We start from the raw sequence: 19,778 nt of genomic DNA, 5'->3' as shown, positions 1-19,778 counted from the left end.
ATCACTTTCACACTGGTAATTGGGAGAAGTATCTTGCCAAAGGACCCCTGATTCTACCAGATTTAACCAGATCTCAATATGTTGCTATAGGGAACTTTTGTAAACGTTTGCATATGCCACTGAAAAACTCATATTCTGCTCTCAAATGTAGTGTTAGTTTAAACATTGACCACAACTCTTATGATGTTACTCATGTTTATTACATTAGTATCTACATTTTGTCTTGACTCTGGTATCTAAAAACAATTTGGCATTTTGCCTCTGGCTGTGAACGTACCACTGGGTATATATTGACATGAACAAGTTCACAGGAAGTCGGAAGTTTAGAACAATTTGGCTGGTGAGGTCAGGCTCAGGGTCAGTATCAACTCAATAAAGCACTCACAAACAAACGCACACACACACAGACACACACACCTACACACACATAGACACACACAGACACCCACAGACACACACACCTACACACATAGACACACACAGTCTCCTATAGGCCTCGGACAAGCAGGTCAGAGGTGCCTGGACGCACACCTCAGTGGTTAGGGGCTGTAGCTACACGTTCTGACACCGGCTCTGGACAAACAAACAGCCCAGGAGTTCCACTGCGGACAGGTTCACACTTCAGGGACAAATGGCCAACATTGGATTTTTTGGAACTTTTTATTAAGTTGTTCCATCTTTGCTGCTTTACTGGTTCACCACATGTGACAACTATGATTTTGCAGTGTTATGTATACTATTGCATATTACAGTATGATATTGTATGTGCTCCAGATGTATTTTCTGATTACTATCCAGATCTGATTTGCATTTCTTCAGGGTTTTGCGAAAAAAGACCCAGTACAATTATTTTTACTGTGAGTGGGCTCGCATCTCCACAGATCTGATTTGTAACCCGGCCTGGTGGCTTCACTTGCTTGTCCATGGAGATAAATACGGACTACAGGTATTTTGTTTTTCAAAAATGTGCACACATTTCGCTTTGTACATTTGTGAATGAGAAAGAGGACTGTGCTTTTCTGAACTCATGGATTCTGCTTCTTCCGCTGTTGTGACGCTTTGACCAGTGTGAAGTATTTTTTTCACATCCTTCCCAGATTGATTCATGTGAAGAACTCATTTCAGAGTGAGACATAGATCAATCCAGCGTGAGCCCGGTTTAAAAACAGGTGGTGGACACCCAGAAACGTTACATGTTACAAAATAACTTTTGTATGCATCATCAAAAATATTATGACACTCACAATTTTAATCTTTCAGCAAGTATGATATGTTTCGTGTCAGTGGTGTATGAAGCAACATATGCATTTTCATTTCCAAAATGTTGTGCCTTTCGGCTGAATTTTGTTGATGGATTGTATTGTGGGAATTCTTCTAAAGAAAGATGTATGTCACTTCACGGCAATTTACAATGTGGCCTCTTAACCAGAACAGTTTTATAGTAATACAAAATCAAGTCTAAATACAGGTCTGAATACGTTTGCATGTATTAGTTGATATCTTTACATTTTTAAAAATAGCCAAAATCAGTCACACTTGGCCACCAGTCCTTTCCCACATTGAATCGCTTATTCATATAATTCATGATCTTCATAATATATATTTTTTATTTCCCCTATAGCCAATGTGCTCACCACTTGTCTGATCCTGTCCATTCCCTTCCATTTTATTTTTACAGTTTATCTCTTCAACCTTGTCTCCCTGTCTTTCTTGACAGTAATAATAATGACAAATCTCTTTTCCCTCTCAGCAATAAAGGCCCGATCAGATACGACAGAAGAGAGAGAGAGGAAAAGGGACAGGCGGCTGAAAATCACATTAGCCAGTCTACACGCTGGCTTTTGGGAGAATTTAGCATATAAGCATTTATGATAACCAAGAACACGTTCACCTGGTGTTCTCACAAGGGCCTTTTCTTTTGGCTAATGCAATTTCACTGACTTTGAATGTGTCTTCATACAATAATTAGAACTATATTCAGTTCACTGGTGAGTAAGGTAAATTGCCACAAAGTGTTTAGGTATTTAACTATATTTTTTAATTGATAAAAAAGTTAAGTAGTTTTGATCTGTATTCAATGGTTTTCTGATCTCTTTAACCTTGAACACATGATGATACAGTCTTAAAGCATGAAACACAGAACTAGCTCATTCTAAACTGTTTGCAGCAGTTATTCCTCAATTTCCTAATGCAGTTCAAGCAATCTAATTATTCACCGTGATGAGTTTATAAGCATCTTTCAGAGACTAGAGCAAACTTTTACGGTTAGGATTATTGCTAACAACTACTAGCATGCCAACAGCACACTTCCTGGTTCGTAGAGCTCATTTTAAGCATAAAAGCTGCTTTATATTTTCATATTTAAGCACTCGGGCAAACAAATCTTACTTTATTATATATTTTTTTAAATGGGTACAGACCCTGTAATACATCCTTTCACGATGTAAATCTGAAAAGAAGACATTATTTATTAATTGTGATTGGAGGAGATACATTGCTGTTGAGTCCTGGGTCTAATGTGGTTTTAAGTGATCATTCTTTACTCTTTACGCTTATTTATCACTAAGTGCCGAATAATTGTTGTAAAACTGCAATTTACAGGAAGTTTGCGGATGGATAAAAATGTAAAAGCCATCAACTATTATGTGAAACCTTTTTGACTTTAGAATATTTGCTCATAAACTCCCACAACCCAACTGTGATCTGAGAAGTGATTTGCATAATACACTCATTTGATGTGTGAATTTATGTACTTCCACAGCTCAAATGCATCAGCAGCTCTCTGAATCCCCCGTTTGTTGTTCACTGCTGACATTCTTTCCAAACCAAATCCGCTTTATTTATATGGCACTTTTTATAAACACGCCATTTCCAAAGTGCTGCACAGAGAGTAAAAAACAGCAAAGAAATCAAACAAGTAAAAGCAAAAAAAGCATAAAACTGTTAAAAGGCATACGATGTACTTACATACATACTTGCATGCTTGCTTACATACATACATACATACATACTTACATACTTACATACTTACATACTTGCATGCTTGCATGCTTGCTTACATACATACATACATACTTACATACATTCATACATACATACTTGCATGCTTACATATACATACATACATACTTGCATGCTTACATACATACATACTTGCATGCTTACATACATACATATATACATACTTGCATGCTTACATACATACATACTTGCATGCTTACATACATATATACATACTTGCATGCTTACATACATACATATATACATACTTGCATGCTTACATATATACATACTTGCATGCTTACATACATACATACATACATACATAAATACATACTTGCATGCTTACATACATACATACATACATACTTGCATGCTTACATATATACATACTTGCATGCTTACATACATACATACATACATACATACTTGCATGCTTACATATATACATACTTGCATGCTTACATATATACATATATACATACTTGCATGCTTACATATATACATACATAAATACATACTTGCATGCTTACATACATACATATATACATACTTGCATGCTTACATATATACATACATAAATACATACTTGCATGCTTACATACATACATACATACATACTTGCATGCTTACATATATACATACTTGCATGCTTACATACATACATACATGCATACGTGCATGCTTACATATATACATACTTGCATGCTTACATACATACATACATACATACATACTTGCATGCTTACATACATACATACATACATACATACATGCTTACATACATACATACATACATGCATACTTGCATGCTTACATATATACATACTTGCATGCTTACATACATACATACATACATACATACATACTTGCATGCTTACATACATACATACATACATACATACATACATACATGCTTACATACATACATACATACATGCACACATACAATATTCATTCCTTGTGTCATACTTTGGTAAGACATATTTCACAACCACAGCATTCTTCTGATTCCAGATGCTCACAATATTTGCTGCTGACTATCATTTGGTAAAAAGTGATATTTTGGGATATGCTAGTGTTTGAGGGTATTTTTTAAAAACAAAATTCAGAGACTTCCATGAGTATTGTGCATGGAAACATTAAGAAGATATGACTGAAAGCAGGTTTTTGTAATAGGAAGTTAAAGGTTAACGGTCCACGAATCGAAGATCCCCCAGGCGCTTTTGCTATTGTTACAATATTTGACTAGATAAATAAAAACTGAATAATTAGTTCCAAAGTGTGCACAGAGAAGCCAAGCATAAAAGCTTACAGTCGGAGCAGTGGAGGTGAGAGGTGAAGAGGTAACGCAATAAACAGCAGCGAAGAGATGTTGTGATTACGGAGATGGTAAAGAAAGTTCAGGATGGATTGAGCAGTGGAGAAAATCAAGATAAAAAGCTGAACAGAGGCCATGTTAACTCGAGGTACAGCGTTTTATTTTTAAATGCTGATTTCAAGGTGTTTTTTGTTTTGGTGAGTTTAGTTTAGAAGAAGGAATACTTACTAAATACTTTACTTTTTACGCTAGAATAGCTGCTAATTAGGGAAAGGTTTATGCGATACAGAAATGGGCAAAATACTGTATTCTCTTTGTGCCAAATTAAAATCTAATGTTCTGTTGATTACATTTTTAACCGTGTCCAAAAGAAATGCTGTAATTGGTTTAATTTATCATTGTTTGCAACAGATTAAAGATACCAACTCCAGTCACAAGGGGGAAGTTTAGAAACAAATGAATACTGGATGAGTTAGCTTTTTATCACACAGAAATGCCCAGGTTTTGGTTTTAGAAAGCTAATGCTATGATTGCAAGACAGGAGCAGAGCAAAAGGACAAAGGTGCAGGTCCCACTAATACATTCTGCAGCATGGTCAAATGCCACTGAAAGAGAGAATGAGGACAGGAGAAGTACTAGCAGGGTTAGAGAGACACGTGTAACTCGAGGGGAGAGGAAAGTACAGAAGGGAAGAAGATGAGGACACCAGATCAAAGAGGAGCAGGGAGAGGAAGTAGGAGGCAGCAGCAGCAGCAGCAGCAGCGCGAGAATGGTAGCTACCGGACAAGAGAAAATGTACTGCACCAAACTATAGGAGCTCTTTCCATGTAAAGTATAAAAGCCCACGGTCCAGTGAATCTTAAAGTACACCTGAACTGCACAGATTTTCACTTTGGCTCATGAAAGATTTTTAGATCATCTCCCGAAGTAGAAATTGTAAAAGCTCTTGTTCTGTAGTAATGCATTAAACCTGTCGGTCTTGCGTTTATTCAATTACAGGTGTTTTATTGTTCAAAAATACCTTGAAAAGCATGCATTCTTACTGTGAGTGGGCTCGCCTTTCCACAGCTCTGACCTGTAAGTTGACCTGGTGCTGGTGGTATCACTTGTTTGTCTCCATCGCAATAGATATGTCTAATGTAATTAAATACAGAGGAGCATTCCAGGAAACTTGAAACGTCACATAGTGCACCTCTAGCACACAGACCTGTAGAATTGCAACAATAAATACTTTTCAAAATGTGAATGTTGAATATTTAGACATTTAAATTAAGGAGTACTAAATTACATACATATTTATTATCTATTAGATGGGTTTTCACATAACAATAAGGATCCACACAACAATTAGAGAATTTACATATAAAATACTTACAGTTTTTGTGATTGCCTTTTCCCCCTGAGGCTAGAAGTACAGTATGTTCCAAAAGTATACATTTTGTGGCCGAAATACAATCCTGCGGTGCTATACTGATCTCAGAGCAATATTGTGTACTTGTTTTTTGATTTTTCCCTAAAAACTAATGGAGTTGTTGTGTATTGAAAACAATATATCAAAGAACTTATTATATACAGTATATTATTTTCATTGTTCATTGGGCACCTTATATATCAAATCCTGCATACAAAAATGTATTTATGAATAGGAAATCTCTGCAATATTAAATGTTTGTGTTTGTTTCCACAGACTGACTGGGTTCCAGGTCCCCACGCCGGTCACAAGTACAGGGAACGTCTTCTCTCTCCGACTGACCAGTGACTTTGCCGTCTCTGCACACGGCTTCAAACTCAACTATGAAGGTCAGAAAATCTATTTACATATACGCATATATACGTTTACGTCTGAGGTTGGGATTGTATCCATTTGGGATTTAGGCTGCACCACTTAAAGCCCTCCTTTGCGTATGTGTATGTGGTATATTCAGACCACTTACCTCAAATGGCCATTTTCTTTCTACAAGTCCTTCATGTACCAAACCCAATCTCCACTTTCCAACTCCTTTCACCTTGGCAAAGGAGAGGACCTGCTAATGGCTGACAAATTCATTTTTTTCTCTTTCAAGTCTGTTGAAAATCCTTGGACACGACCAAAAGAGATGGCCCTTGAGTTAGAGCACCCCAGTTCAGGCTTTTGTGATAAATTGAGATTCCTCAGCGCAATCACTCGCCACACTTGATGTCTATTCCACACATAGAGGAGCTATAGTGACTCTTTTTTCTCTCTCAATAGCTAAAAAGTACAACAAACTTTAAAAAAAAATGTAACCAAAAGCAGAATGAACATAAACCTTGTTAGGTGTTTGCATACTTATTTGGCCCCGAGAGAAAGAAGGCTCATCTTTGATACAACTTGTACAACTCTGCACTGAAAATCCCTGCAAAGGCCAGGAACATTTCCAAAAGTTATCGTCTCAGTATAGTGTATAGTGTATGTTATTATCACCTTAATTTGGCCTTAGTTGCTGCACTTGTAAATGTCCAACCGATACACCCAAAACAACTCAACCTTGATTCTTCCAAGCCTAATCAATCATAATTCATTCTTATCCCATTTTTTAGCAAAAGTGGCCCTCTTTTTCTCCCAATGGTTGAAATTAGGAGCTGCAGAGTATCAGCAGTGCGTCCTGTGTGCACTAAAGATATCAGATTAGAAGAGAAAATCTTTGATGTCCTCAGTGAGGCAGTTAGTTCCGCAGCATAGAGACGGAGATAACACTGTCTACTGGGGGGCACACGTACATAAGACTGAACAAACCAACAGAACAAATAAGAAAACAATTATGCAGTTCGCCGCTATTGACTAAACAGATAATGCACGCAGCTCAAGGTGGCAGTCCTATCTGACCTTCTGCAAGGGTGAAGGCGCATAACAGCACTTTAAAGTGAATATTTACAGACTGTGTAACCATAATACATATTATGTATTACTATGCCATGGATCTGCAATAGGCGACCCACAGTTCTTTTATTTGGCCCACAATAGATCTGAAATGAGGTCTTCTTCACCTTTTTAAAGTGGCTGCCACTTTAAAAAGGCATACGGACTTTTCCTGTCTGAAGGCTATACTTGATCCTGTATATGTAAATGAAATAAAAATGGTCTGACAGTGCTCGCCGGTGGAATGCAGGTTAAGGGCATTGCACGTGTGGTTGCTCCCACCTCAGCGTTGTTTGTTCGATTCCAGCCCTTCACCATTTGCTGAATGTCTCAACCCTCTCTCTCCCCCAACTGCCCTGTTGAATAAAGGTTTTAGGCCAGAGAAATAGTTTAAAAAGAAAATGGTCTCTTTTCATTTTTAAATCCAATATTTAAACCATGTCAAACCACTATTTTCTGTACCTTTTCTAACTAGATTTCATGTGCCGAATCTAGATTGTTAACCAGAACATATTGTTTAAAGGAAGAATCTTCAGAGTTTGTTTAACTGCACTATACTTTACAGCCCAAACACACTTGACAAAATATATATACAAATAGAAATCTTGCTTATAATTGTTGTCTTTTTAATATTCAGAATCACACAATGCAGCCAGGTTGAAAATGCATAACATGAGGAGTTTTTTTTGGAGATTTGGAGAACATATTTATCAATAATATATCTGCAACATTTGGGTATAGAGGCATCAGCTTTATTCTATACTTGGATGATGTAATCTGGGATTTCCTACGCATGAAAAGGACCCGTCTAGATTCTATTCATTCGACTTAATGCTCGCCCTATACATTGCGAAATGTCATGCGCTGTTTTTGTTTGAGAGGTATAGGATTTGTTTCTTGATATGACATATAACTCCCCATATGCATCACAAATCGACAGTCTCTTCCGACAAATGTTAATATACTGGAATGTTATTGGAGCAATTCCTTCAATCTTTCACATGTTGTTCACGCAAATCCTTACATCCTTATATTGCCCAGAATGCTGTGATATTTGCTATTTCCTTGTCAGTGGCTATAATGCCAATATTGGTCTGTATATAAATATCCATCTCATTCAACTCAGGGGGCCCTATCTTACAATCAGCAATAGTCAAAGTGCAGCTCAGAAAGAGGTTTATGGTGATCTGTGTCGAGGCATACACACTAAACACAAAAAAATGTTCATAGAACAATAATTTATATAAGAGGACCATCTGACAGCAGCAAATATCAAGCTTATATTATTCTTAAGACAATGATCTGACCAGGCCGAGGTCCACGTGAACGTGCATGATGTTTGCTTCAGTGGAATCATTGAAAGCGAGATACGTGCTTGGACAGCGGAATATATCCATGAACACCAGCTCCTCCTTCAGTAGGACTGTCTGCGCATGAAAAAGGAGCGTGCATGAAAAAGACAGGCGTCTGTTGCGCTGCGCTGCGGGAATGAGGAACACAAGGCCCAGCCAGTTCTTTCACACACAGCCTAGTCAGCTGTCCGTGCGCGTGTCTTTCATTTACAACAGAAAAGTTGAACAGCCACCAGCAAGGCGGCAGTTTGTGATGAATAAGTTTTATGCATGCGCCGCTGTGCTTTGTCACCAAGAAACTCTTCGGAATAAAGCGAATTGCATATACAATAGACTACCATATTATGTTGTTGCTGCGAAGTTGGACTGTTGCACTGAATAGGCCTACTTTAGACTAGACCTATGCCTTACGTTTTATTTTAGTTTTATTTTTTACATTTTTCAGTTGTCTTAAAATAAGGCTTGGAGATATTTTTACAATAGTCAAATTGTTGTCTTATACAAATTGTTGTTCTATGGAAGCCTTTTTATCGCCCCCACACAAGGCCTGTGTGTGCCCCTCGACACAGAGCACAGTGCTGCTCTTGGTGTGTTTGCACTCACAATTAAGCCCTAAACCTCTTTCTGGGCAGGACTTCCACCATCGTTGTTCGCAAGGTAGGGGCCAAGAAGCTATTGCAGGAAAATAATCAAGCTAACTGGAGGGGTGAACTGTATCTAGATGAGAAGAGTTCACTGTGGAGCCATTGGAGGGAAATCAAACCTCGGGCCAACGCGAGCTTCTCCAGGATTTCACCTCAAACTTGTCCAGGAACCGCCTACAGACATAAGCCTGAGGAATCTAACTCATAAAGCCCCCTGAGTATCCAGTATCACACATGAAAGATAAAGATCAGAAAATATTTCTTTCAAGGAACCCACTTACAGGATGGAGTTTTAAACATGGTGGCAAGAGGCAGGGCAAAGGTACAGTGACTACCATTTGATTTGTATGCAGACTTCTCTATAGGAGAGTCTTTGAAGAGATTGTGGAACTCCTTAACCATTTCTTCCTGAGCCTCAGAAGACTGTCAGGTCATAACTTATTCAGATTGCAGCACATACCATACAGCGTGAGTGTATATATGTGTGTATATGGGTGAAGAGAGACGAGAGTGATGTATTATTTAGCATGATGTCGGAGGCAGTTTGATATTGTGCTGATGAGATGGAATCACAAATTATTGCAACAGATACACACACATAGCCAGACACACACGCACGCATGCGCACACACACACACACACACACACACACATATACACACACACACACGTACACACACACACACACACGTACACACACACACACACGTACACACACACGTACACACACACACACACACGTACACACACACACACACACACACACATACACACACGCACACACACACACACACACACACACACACGCACACACACACACACGCACACGCACACACACACACACACACACACGCACACACACACACACGCACACACACACACACACACACACACGCACACACACACACACACACACACACACACACACATTTGTTTCACCTTACTTGTTTGACAGCCTTGATACGCTTCTACAATTTTACTGTACATCATATTATTCATCATATAATCATTTACTATACAAAAAATAGGATTTCCACACATGTAGCACATGTTTGTACATATGGTATGTATGTTACGTATGGTATGTATTTATGTATGGTATGTATGTATGTATGGTATGTATGTATGTATGTATGTATGTATGTATGGTATGTATGGTATGTATGTATGTATGTATGTATGTATGTATGTATGTATGTATGTATGTATGTATGTATGTATGTATGGTATGTATGTATGTATGTATGTATGTATGTGAGGTTGTCTCGATACAAAACTTCTTGTTTGAGCTGGTATTGATAAAAATGATTATATAAAAATTAAAAAATTAAAAATTATATAAATGAAACAAATTTGGACATTGCCTGAATAGTTTTACAATGTATCAAAGACCACATGGTAACATTAAACAAACAAAAATGTTATTTGGAATTGACATTGTAATGTTTTTTTTATTATTGTTGTCAACCCTTTTCTGTAATTTGAAAATGAGTTTTACCTTTTGTTGTCATGACAACACTCTAGCAATAGTGTACAAAATGAAAACATATTGAGCTTTGCTATCTTGGAACTATCATTTTAATTATATGTAAACTATTTTTCTGAAACGTTATAAGCTACGTTTTGCAGAATCTTAATGGTTTAATTTGTATTTTGGACTGAAAACAGCTCCGTTATGAACACGAGTTATGGGCGTTACGGCTATGGGAAAAATTAAAGTCAAATTTTCGTCCGTAATCTCAGTGGGCCTCGGAGTGGGGGGGATTGTTTCATGGCAAGTCTGCCATGTCCACTCCCATTGAAAGTAATAGACGCCTACATTTCCAATGCATTCATTGTTTTAATACCTATGCACCAAAAGTATCCACAGCTTATAGTATGCAGGCAGCGTTGGAGAGTATGTTAGTCAGATATAGTTTAGGTTTACTGTATATTTATGCCTGTTTACTGTAGCTGTCACATGTTGTCACATGTTAAACCTAATGTTATATATATTTCTCTCTTCTTTGATCTGCTCTGTGATCTACTACACCACGTCTCCCTGGAAACTACTTACAAGTATTTTCTTCACAACATTTTATTTATATCTCGGTTGTTGTTGTGAGCCTGAAGCCAAAGAGAAAACCCCTATATTACACACCCCTACATAAAGCATTTGACATTTATATATTATTGGAGACATACAAAGCCTCTCTTAGTTTACGTCTGTGTTGCGTCCTGTCTCATCTCAACCCCTGGGTATGACAAAATCAAAGTTGTTATTTGTGCTGTATGCAGAGATTCAATACATCCCCAAACATAAATGTACTGTATGTACATCTCCCACTCAGCCCATAAACACATGGAAACATCCACGTGTGGCTCAGCAGTGGTGTGCTGGGTACAAGGCTATACAGACAGACACTCGCCGCTCCCTGATGTGCAACATGGAGCACAACATGGTCCTCAGCTGAAAACATGTTACCAATGTGACTAACAAGTCAGGAGAGATTTAACTAGCTTTCTCTTAGCCTTTGTTTTCGAGGCTCCTCTGAGGCCCTGCAAAACTATTTTTATATAAAAAAATGGCTACTACTATAGAAGGGCTCTTGTTAGCCACAAAAAGCACTGCATAACCATAAAAGTCTGGTTTGATGACTATTTATTCTACAAGTGTGAATTAAATACATAAATCATGTTACAATTTGAACAAAAACAATTTTCATTGCCATTGTCTCAATGTCTTCACACTTAGAACTTGATATACCTTTCCTCTGCCTATTGTTGTTGAATATATTACCAAGATGTTACAAAAGGGGCTATTACAATACACATGTATTGATGCATTCAATAAAATTATAATTAATGAATAAGAAAATAAATGTTCTTTTTTTATGATCAAGACAACACCAGAAGAACCGTTTTACAAAGTGTAGTTAATGCCATTCAGGAATAATTGGGTTTTCTTGGATGCAGAGCGTACAAGCCTCAGACTTCCATTGCAGCCCGCCCCGTGTGTGTGGTCAACATACCACTACACACCAATACCACTAGAGCCAATATACATTCACATTTTGTCCAAGAAACAGAAAATGATAGCCTTTATTTTGATTTTGTTTAATCAAAATATTTCACTCAACTGATTCAAAATGTGATCATTTGCTACCAACCCTTAACAAATGTCTTAATGAAATTATGTTTAAAATAATCCCAAACAACCTCATTGGAAAGGTCCATCCAAGAATTGCACTATTTTGTTAATATAGTGTCCTTTGTCCACATTTTTAGTGAGGGCGATAAACTGTGACCTCTTTTGACATCAACAACTAAATGATCCATGAATAATGCTAAATGATGTTGTCAAACTTCTATTTACACTTTTATGCCATGAATTATTTAAGGACAAATTTATACGCACATATTATGATGTTCAATGAGGCTATGGGTCCCAAACCATGTACAATTTATGCGTGCCACAAGCTTTCCTCTGGCCAAAAGCAACAGCAGTAACTTTGATATCTTACATTTTTTGCGTTTCAGCAGCAGACAAACACTTGAATGCATAGCCTGCATGTTCTTGTATTGTGATGGCTCTTTCTTTGACGTTCTTGGTGTAGCTGTCTGCAGCACTGTCTTTTCTGGCCTGTCCGCTCCCACACTCTCTGTATGGCTCAGCAAACATATTTAGCTCCTACAGCACACACGGCGCTGGGTAAATATGTGTGAGCCGGCGCATCCATGCTGCATGGGCTGGCGTCATACATTCACAATGAGAAAGTATATGTCAGGTGGGTCCCTAGAGTTGAAAACTGCTTCAGACCTGGACAGAAGAAATAGACTTTACATGGGATTGTGGATATATGTGCATAAAGGTTTCACAATGTGTATCTGACTATAATGTGACTGTATGTGTTTTTTTCCCCCTGGTCAAGTCCATGTATGATTCTAGATAGATAGAATATTATAATAAATAACACCCAACCCAATGTATGGTGCAACTGGGTGAAACAAATATGAACATTGTCTTTGATACAAATTGTTTAAATGACCAGTGTTGGTATTGAAAAGTTGCTGAAATATTCAAGATAAATATCCAAATTAGTATTTTTGAGTTATAAATCCTAAGAAGTCTAGCCGACTACCTGCAATTAGGGTTGTCAAAATTAAAATAAAATGGCTGATACAAACTAGATTCTCATTTGAACAAATATATGGTTCTTTTACTGTATTATTGTTATTTTTTGTGTTCAATATCAGAACTAATCTAAGACCACAAAGAATAACATTTAAAAAATGCAAGAACATCTATACTTTACTACACTATACTACACTTTTTTTTTCTTTTTTTTTATTAAATTATATGTTCTTTTGTGTGAAAAAATAAATAAAAAGATTTTAAAAATTAATATTATCCAAATCTGTGTCGAGTATTGAACTTTTTCCTTTGTGTGAAAATCAAGTTTGAAATGTTTGTACTGATTAACTAAAATTGTAGTGCTGGCTACTTAATTAGTGCCCAAGTAAAGGTTGTGGGAACATATTTTTATTTCATTGTTTTACTTTTTTGGTCCATAAATTTGCTTCAAAACAGGACAAAAAAAGTGAACTAACCAAAAAAAAAACCCGACCTGTTATGGTTTCGCTTACCCAAGCTCCAACCATCTGCACTTGAACGTCAAAAGAACATCAAATAAAAAGATGAGTGGCATTTTAATTTTACCGCTGCATTTGTACCCTGCTATCACCTTATACCTTTACGCCCTGCTGCATGATTAATAGCATGATAAAACACAGGTGTTCTAAGAAAAAGCTCATAGATTTAAAGGGGTGACCCTGTCTACACATACAATACACCTCCACACCTGGTAGATCTCTGTCCCCTGTTTCCTGTCTCCGTTTGCTAAAAATCCATCCGATAAGGCTAGTATCACTGGAAAAACGAGCTAATGTAATGTGCTCTTTGCTTTCGAATGCCTGAGAAATCAATGGTGTTTTAAAAGGCTGTGTGTGTGCGCTTGCTTGTGTGTGTGTGTGTGTGTCCATGTATGTGTGTGTCGGTTCATTATCTACAGTATGAAAGCAGCTCCTCACTGTTCCAGCCAGTGCAAGGTCAGCCTCAGCGCAGGAGCATCAATCAAAGCACTAGCACAGATATACGACGCAAGCACAAGACTGTCGGCAGGTGTGTGTGTGTGTGGGGGGGGCAACGTGTAAAAGTGATGTTTTTATGATTGGTGGGTTTGGATTCATGTTGCATTTGTCCTCTCAGAAGCAAAGAACTGTGGAAACTGTTGACAAAGTAACGCTGGAAGTATCAGAGAAGGCGTGCGTACAGCTATTAAGATATTGCAGTGTAAAGTCTCATTATAATAGTGTGGACTGCTTTTATGCCAGAATGTTTTTTTAAATCCTTAATGATATTCTTTTTCCCAACTAATATGAAGAAATGAATGAACAGAATGTTTGGAAAAGACATAAATCCTAAACTATAAATGTTTGTTAGGACATTTTTATTGAAACTCCACCCAACATTGCAATAAATATAAAATATATCTATGTTTATTTCCTTAAATTCTGGTGTTAATATTTTTTTCTCTGGTAAGTTAGTTTAGACAGTAAGTGTTTATACCAAGATACTAACTGATATCTAACTAATCTGTATCAAAACTAGATACTCATTTGAGCAATAAAGTGACAAAAAAGCAGAATAAAATTGAACCTTTCCTGGATAGTTTTAAATTTCTTTACTACTATATCATTATTTTGTTTAATTTGCACGATTATAATTGTCATATCTTAGTTTTTACGCACTTTTAGACATGGTAGATATATTTTGTCCTGGTTTAAGCATTCATTTATCCAGATTTTGATCCTCTTTTGGTGGTGTATGAAAAATGTTATATTTTCTTCTGACCTCCTGTGAAAACTTTGAGAATCAGTCCTTAAAATCCTCCTGGAGTGTAGACAAAAAGAGGAAGTTAAACCCCAGTAGGAAATTGCAGCAGACTGTATTTGCTATATGCATATACTGCTTCTAGGACTGTGTTGGTGCGATAAATCAGGTTTGGCCTTTTACATATGTAGCACACAGCAGGAGATCGTTCATCTTAGTCCCAGTCTCTTCAATCCTGGAAGTACTGTTATTTGCTTGAGGGCTCGAGTCTGGGAAATGTAATCAAATCTGCTACAGTGGAGTACATTACAGCGGAGGGAAAATTCATAGTGATATTAAATGTTTGCTTTGAAATTTAAGCTCTCCGGTAATCATTCCTAAAGCATATTCATGTACATGAGAAAGCCCAGCGCAGCTATAGGTTAGAATACAGAAGAACTTTATTAACAGAAGCAGCAAACTTTTGGAACACTGATGATACAAATACAGTGGGATTTTAACACTTTTAACTTCAATAGATGAATTTAATCATTGTATCAATCATAATTTAGAACCAATTGTTTTCTCCAATCTGGTTCCTTTGCTGTCGGTGCTTCAGTCTTCACATTTGTTTTGTATTTATTGCCTGACAAGTCCAGTTATATCCAGTCCAAATAGTTTTGTGGAGTATTATTTGCACCCTAGAAATCAACCTTGGACTAAACCCGGTCTAATAATTGAATTGGACGGCTGGGTAGCTTGCCCACTTGATCGCTGAATACAAAACTTGGCATCTTTCTGATTATTTACACTTGGGATTGATTTGCTAACAACTCAACATAACCTTAACACTAGCTTGTTTATCATATGCATATATAATTTTATAATGGTACAGCGCAAAACAGCTGTCAAAACCAATTGTCAGGCCTCAATGTCCTTATGCACAGTGTATCAATTTGATGTCCGTGTAATGTAATTATTTCCATTGTTGCCAAACTTCCAAGCATTTGTCTCGGCAAGAAAGATGCCCGAGATTACAAAAGTCCGACAACCGTTGCTGCTAATTTAATTTAATTGATACACTGCCAAATATTTAAGTGCCCAAAATAAATGGTGCCTGGCTCTGTCTTAGTGATTGTCCTAAAAAGAGTTTAAGGAACCGTAAATTTGCACTACACTGATTGGCAAGGTTTAAAATTGACACTCTGATGTGTTAATGCAAAACATAATGACACTCTTTTAATCTGTTAAGAGTGTGATGAGATTCTTTATGAACAGTTGTGAATCCCCCCATTTTCTCATCTTTAATCTGCCAACCAATCAAACAGCCTCCTCCAGGGTCGCCGCCTTCAGCTCATCCAATCAGAACGCGGTGCTAAAGAAAAGGCGGTCACCTGATTTGCATAACCAGAAGAGCGGAGCCTTAATGCTGACGCAAGCTGCTGCTGTATTCGTCAAATGCATCTCCATGTAATTATAAAAGCCCACGTGTTGAACTTTGACCTCTCCCCAATTTGTTACCAGCTGATTTCATTACTTAAGGTGAGTCTGTGGGGTTTAACTATGTGTAATTGGTAACGGAGCTCCATGTATCCCGCCCTCCTCACTGCCTTTTATCAGCAGATTGTTGAACTTCCTACTGTTTTTAATATCTTCACAGCAGTTCCTTAAAAGGCACATGTGGTTTACCTGCTGGAAACCCATAAGGAGATTTTCTTCACTTATATTCAATATTACTTATAGTATATGTTATACCTACGTGAATATGGATGTTACGGAACAGTTTTTTTTATGATTAAACAAAGAAAGTGTTATGCATAGTTTATTGTTTCATATCATACACATTTGGTGAGGATAATATGTTTCAAGCTGATTTATCTTACAAGGGGCAGATACAGGTCAGATCTGTGAAGAGGTGATCGTTCTCACAGTGAAAATAAAAGCTATTTTTTGAGCAATGACGCCTGGATAAATGTATGGAACTGTTTACCGTATTTCCCGGACTATAAGTCGCATCTTTTTTCATAGTTTTGGTCGGGGTGCTTATACTTATTTACTTATACTCCGGAGCGACTTATATGTGACATTATTTGTTATTTTCACACTTGCAACTGCATTTCATACTCCAGTGCAACTTATATATGTTTTTTTTCTTCTCTATGATGCATTTTTTGGCTGGTGCGACTTATACTCCGGTGCAACTTATAGTCTGGAAAATACGGTAATACCCTTGAGTGTACCATTGTAGATAAAACAGTAACATTTCCATGGAGACAAGTAGGTGGCAAACAGAAAAGTTTCAGGGTGCCCCTTTAATATCGCAATCAGCACTGCTCCTTCATGGTCACCTTCTAATCTTTAATGACCATAGTTAGGCAAACAGATGGGTTGAGCTGGTGACTTCAAGGCTTGTGAGATTGTGAATCTGTCAGTCAGCATTCTGGGTTTTTATGTTAAATTTAATAAGTCACGCCACAGTAACCTCGGTTATTAGATGTCACGCAAATCCTCATTGCACACACACACAGGCTGCTGCTTAGGCCAGTGCTTCTTTGGAAATAATAAATGTATCCACGCCCTCCCACATATGATGAAATAAAACAACAAACATTGCAACTATATAATCACATAATTAGCCTGAAATAACAATACGTTTACATTTATTTTTAGTGTAATTCACAGACTGAGAATGTCTTTCTTTGGTTTGTGCATGAAGATATGTAGAAAGCACAACACATATCCTCAATGCTCTACATATATGAGCCTCGCTGAGTGTTCTCCTTTCCCCTCCGTCCGTCTCTTCTCTTTAGCTGCACAGACAGGGGAAGTCGCTCACCTGCCTTCAGTGGGACAGAGCAGAATAAGCGTTCAAAGGAGAAGGAGAACTTGTGTTACTTCTTGGATCCCTTTTACCACTGCGGGGCCACGACGTCACACAGAGGCTGCTTTCTGCGCGGTGCTAACTCGTACTGCTGCACTTATGTTTCACGTTCAAGACGAAAAGCACATGGGATCAAAGCGGAAAGGAAGCGTATGTGCTCGCATTCTTTTCTCATATAATCTTCAGGTATGCTTCATATCGCCAAATGAGCGGTCAGGAGCAGAGCAAGTTTAAAAGTTAGACTGGAAATGGGAAGGGAGGAGACGAGCACGAAGCAAACCAGGACAGAAGCGTGTGCGGAGAGACAGAGGTGCGCAGAGGAGGGACAGAGGGGGGACAGAGGAGGGGCAGAGGGAGGACAGAGGAGGGACAGAGGAGAGACGGAGGGGGGACAGAGGGGACGACAGAGGAGGGACATAGGAGGGGCAGAGGGGGGACAGAGGAGGGACAGAGGGGGGACGGAGGAGGGAAGGGGGGAACGGAGGAGGGACGGAGGAGGGACGGAGGGGGGGACGACAGCGGGGATGACAGAGAAGGGACATACGAGGGACAGAGGAGGGACGGAGGGGGGCAGAGGGGGGACGACAGAGGAGGGACATAGGAGGGACGGAGGAGGGGCAGGGGGGGGGGGCAGAGGAGGGACGGAGGGGGGGCAGAGGAGGGACAGAGGGGGGACAGAGGAGGGACGGAGGAGGGACATAGGAGGGGCAGAGGGGGGACAGAGGAGGGACAGAGGAGGGGCAGATGAGGGACAGAGGAGGGACGGAGGAGGGACATAGGAGGGGCAGAGGGGGGACAGAGGAGGGACAGAGGAGGGACGGAGAAGGGGCAGAGGAGGGGCAGATGAGGGACAGAGGAGGGACGGAGAAGGGGCAGAAGAGGGACAGAGGAGGGACGGAGAAGGGGCAGAGGAGGGACAGAGGAGGGACAGAGGAGGGACGGAGGAGGGACATAGGAAGGGCAGAGGAGGGACAGAGAAGGGACAGAGGAGGGACAGAGGAGGGACAGAGGAGGGACAGAGGAGGGACAGAGGAGGGACAGAGGAGGGACAGAGGAGGGACAGAGGAGGGTTGAAAAGTGCCAAATTCTTCTGTGTTTCTGAGAGGAGCAGGATAAGATCCAGTTCTTAATGTTTGCTGCATAAGGATATAAGAGGATGGTGTGTGTCAAAGCAGCGTGCACATAGAAACACAATACATTTATTGAATAAAATAGGAATTTTATAATAAGTAAATTTTAATCTAAATTGTAAGAAAATGTAATAACAAATTCATGTTTTGCGTGACCACCTGCAGTACATAAAGAGTATATATTTTTTGAAGAATCTCATTACTATTATATTTTGCATATTAAACTCATCTTCTGTGTGCTTTATTCTCCTATTAATTACTTAGGTTTCGTTTTGACGTTCCTAATCACACGTTTTCTTACACAGTCAATTCATCTTCATCTGACTCATCTACTGCATTGTCAACAGCCGCACCTTTAAAGTCGTTTCCTCTTTCATCCCTCCATTCAAAGTGGTGCCAGTTAAGCTGCATTTCTGACTGTAGCTGCCATGCGCCATCTGTGGCCCATAAACCAGCGCCTTTCAAAGTCACTTAGATTTTTTTTTTTCCTTTTTGCCATCTTGATCCAAAAGAGGAATTAACTGTCCATGCTCAGCGTTTTCAACCTGGGCCACAAAGCGCGTATAATCGCTCACTCGTACCATGTTGTGCACCTGTGCGGAAGCCCCTGCATTTATTCATGTTTGTGCTGGCCCCTTTGTAGTTGAGGTAGCTTAGTTTATGCATGTTAATATGGTTTATTATTATCACGCTTATCTCGGCTGGAATCAGAGGGCATTCA

At 38.8% G+C, this 19,778-nt stretch overlaps 1 protein-coding gene across 3 annotated transcripts in view; it reads left to right on the top strand.

Moving 5' to 3' along the window:
• Window positions 1–19,778, top strand: part of LOC140361954 (CUB and sushi domain-containing protein 3-like) — a 408,691-nt gene that overhangs the window by 112,409 nt on the left and 276,504 nt on the right. For all 3 annotated transcript variants that reach the window (XM_072447874.1, XM_072447872.1, XM_072447871.1), the window contains exon 3: window positions 6,009–6,121. In XM_072447874.1, the coding sequence (XP_072303975.1) occupies window positions 6,009–6,121 (113 nt within the window). The remainder of the gene's footprint in view (window positions 1–6,008; window positions 6,122–19,778) is intronic.

This window comes from Eucyclogobius newberryi, unplaced genomic scaffold (assembly GCF_026437365.1).
Source record: "Eucyclogobius newberryi isolate DKJ021-1_F unplaced genomic scaffold, fEucNew1.0.hap1 SCAF_16, whole genome shotgun sequence".
Taxonomy (NCBI): Eukaryota; Metazoa; Chordata; class Actinopteri; order Gobiiformes; family Gobiidae; genus Eucyclogobius; species Eucyclogobius newberryi.
Note: the sequence above shows the minus strand (reverse complement) of the source record. Positions and strands in the feature narration are given on the sequence as shown.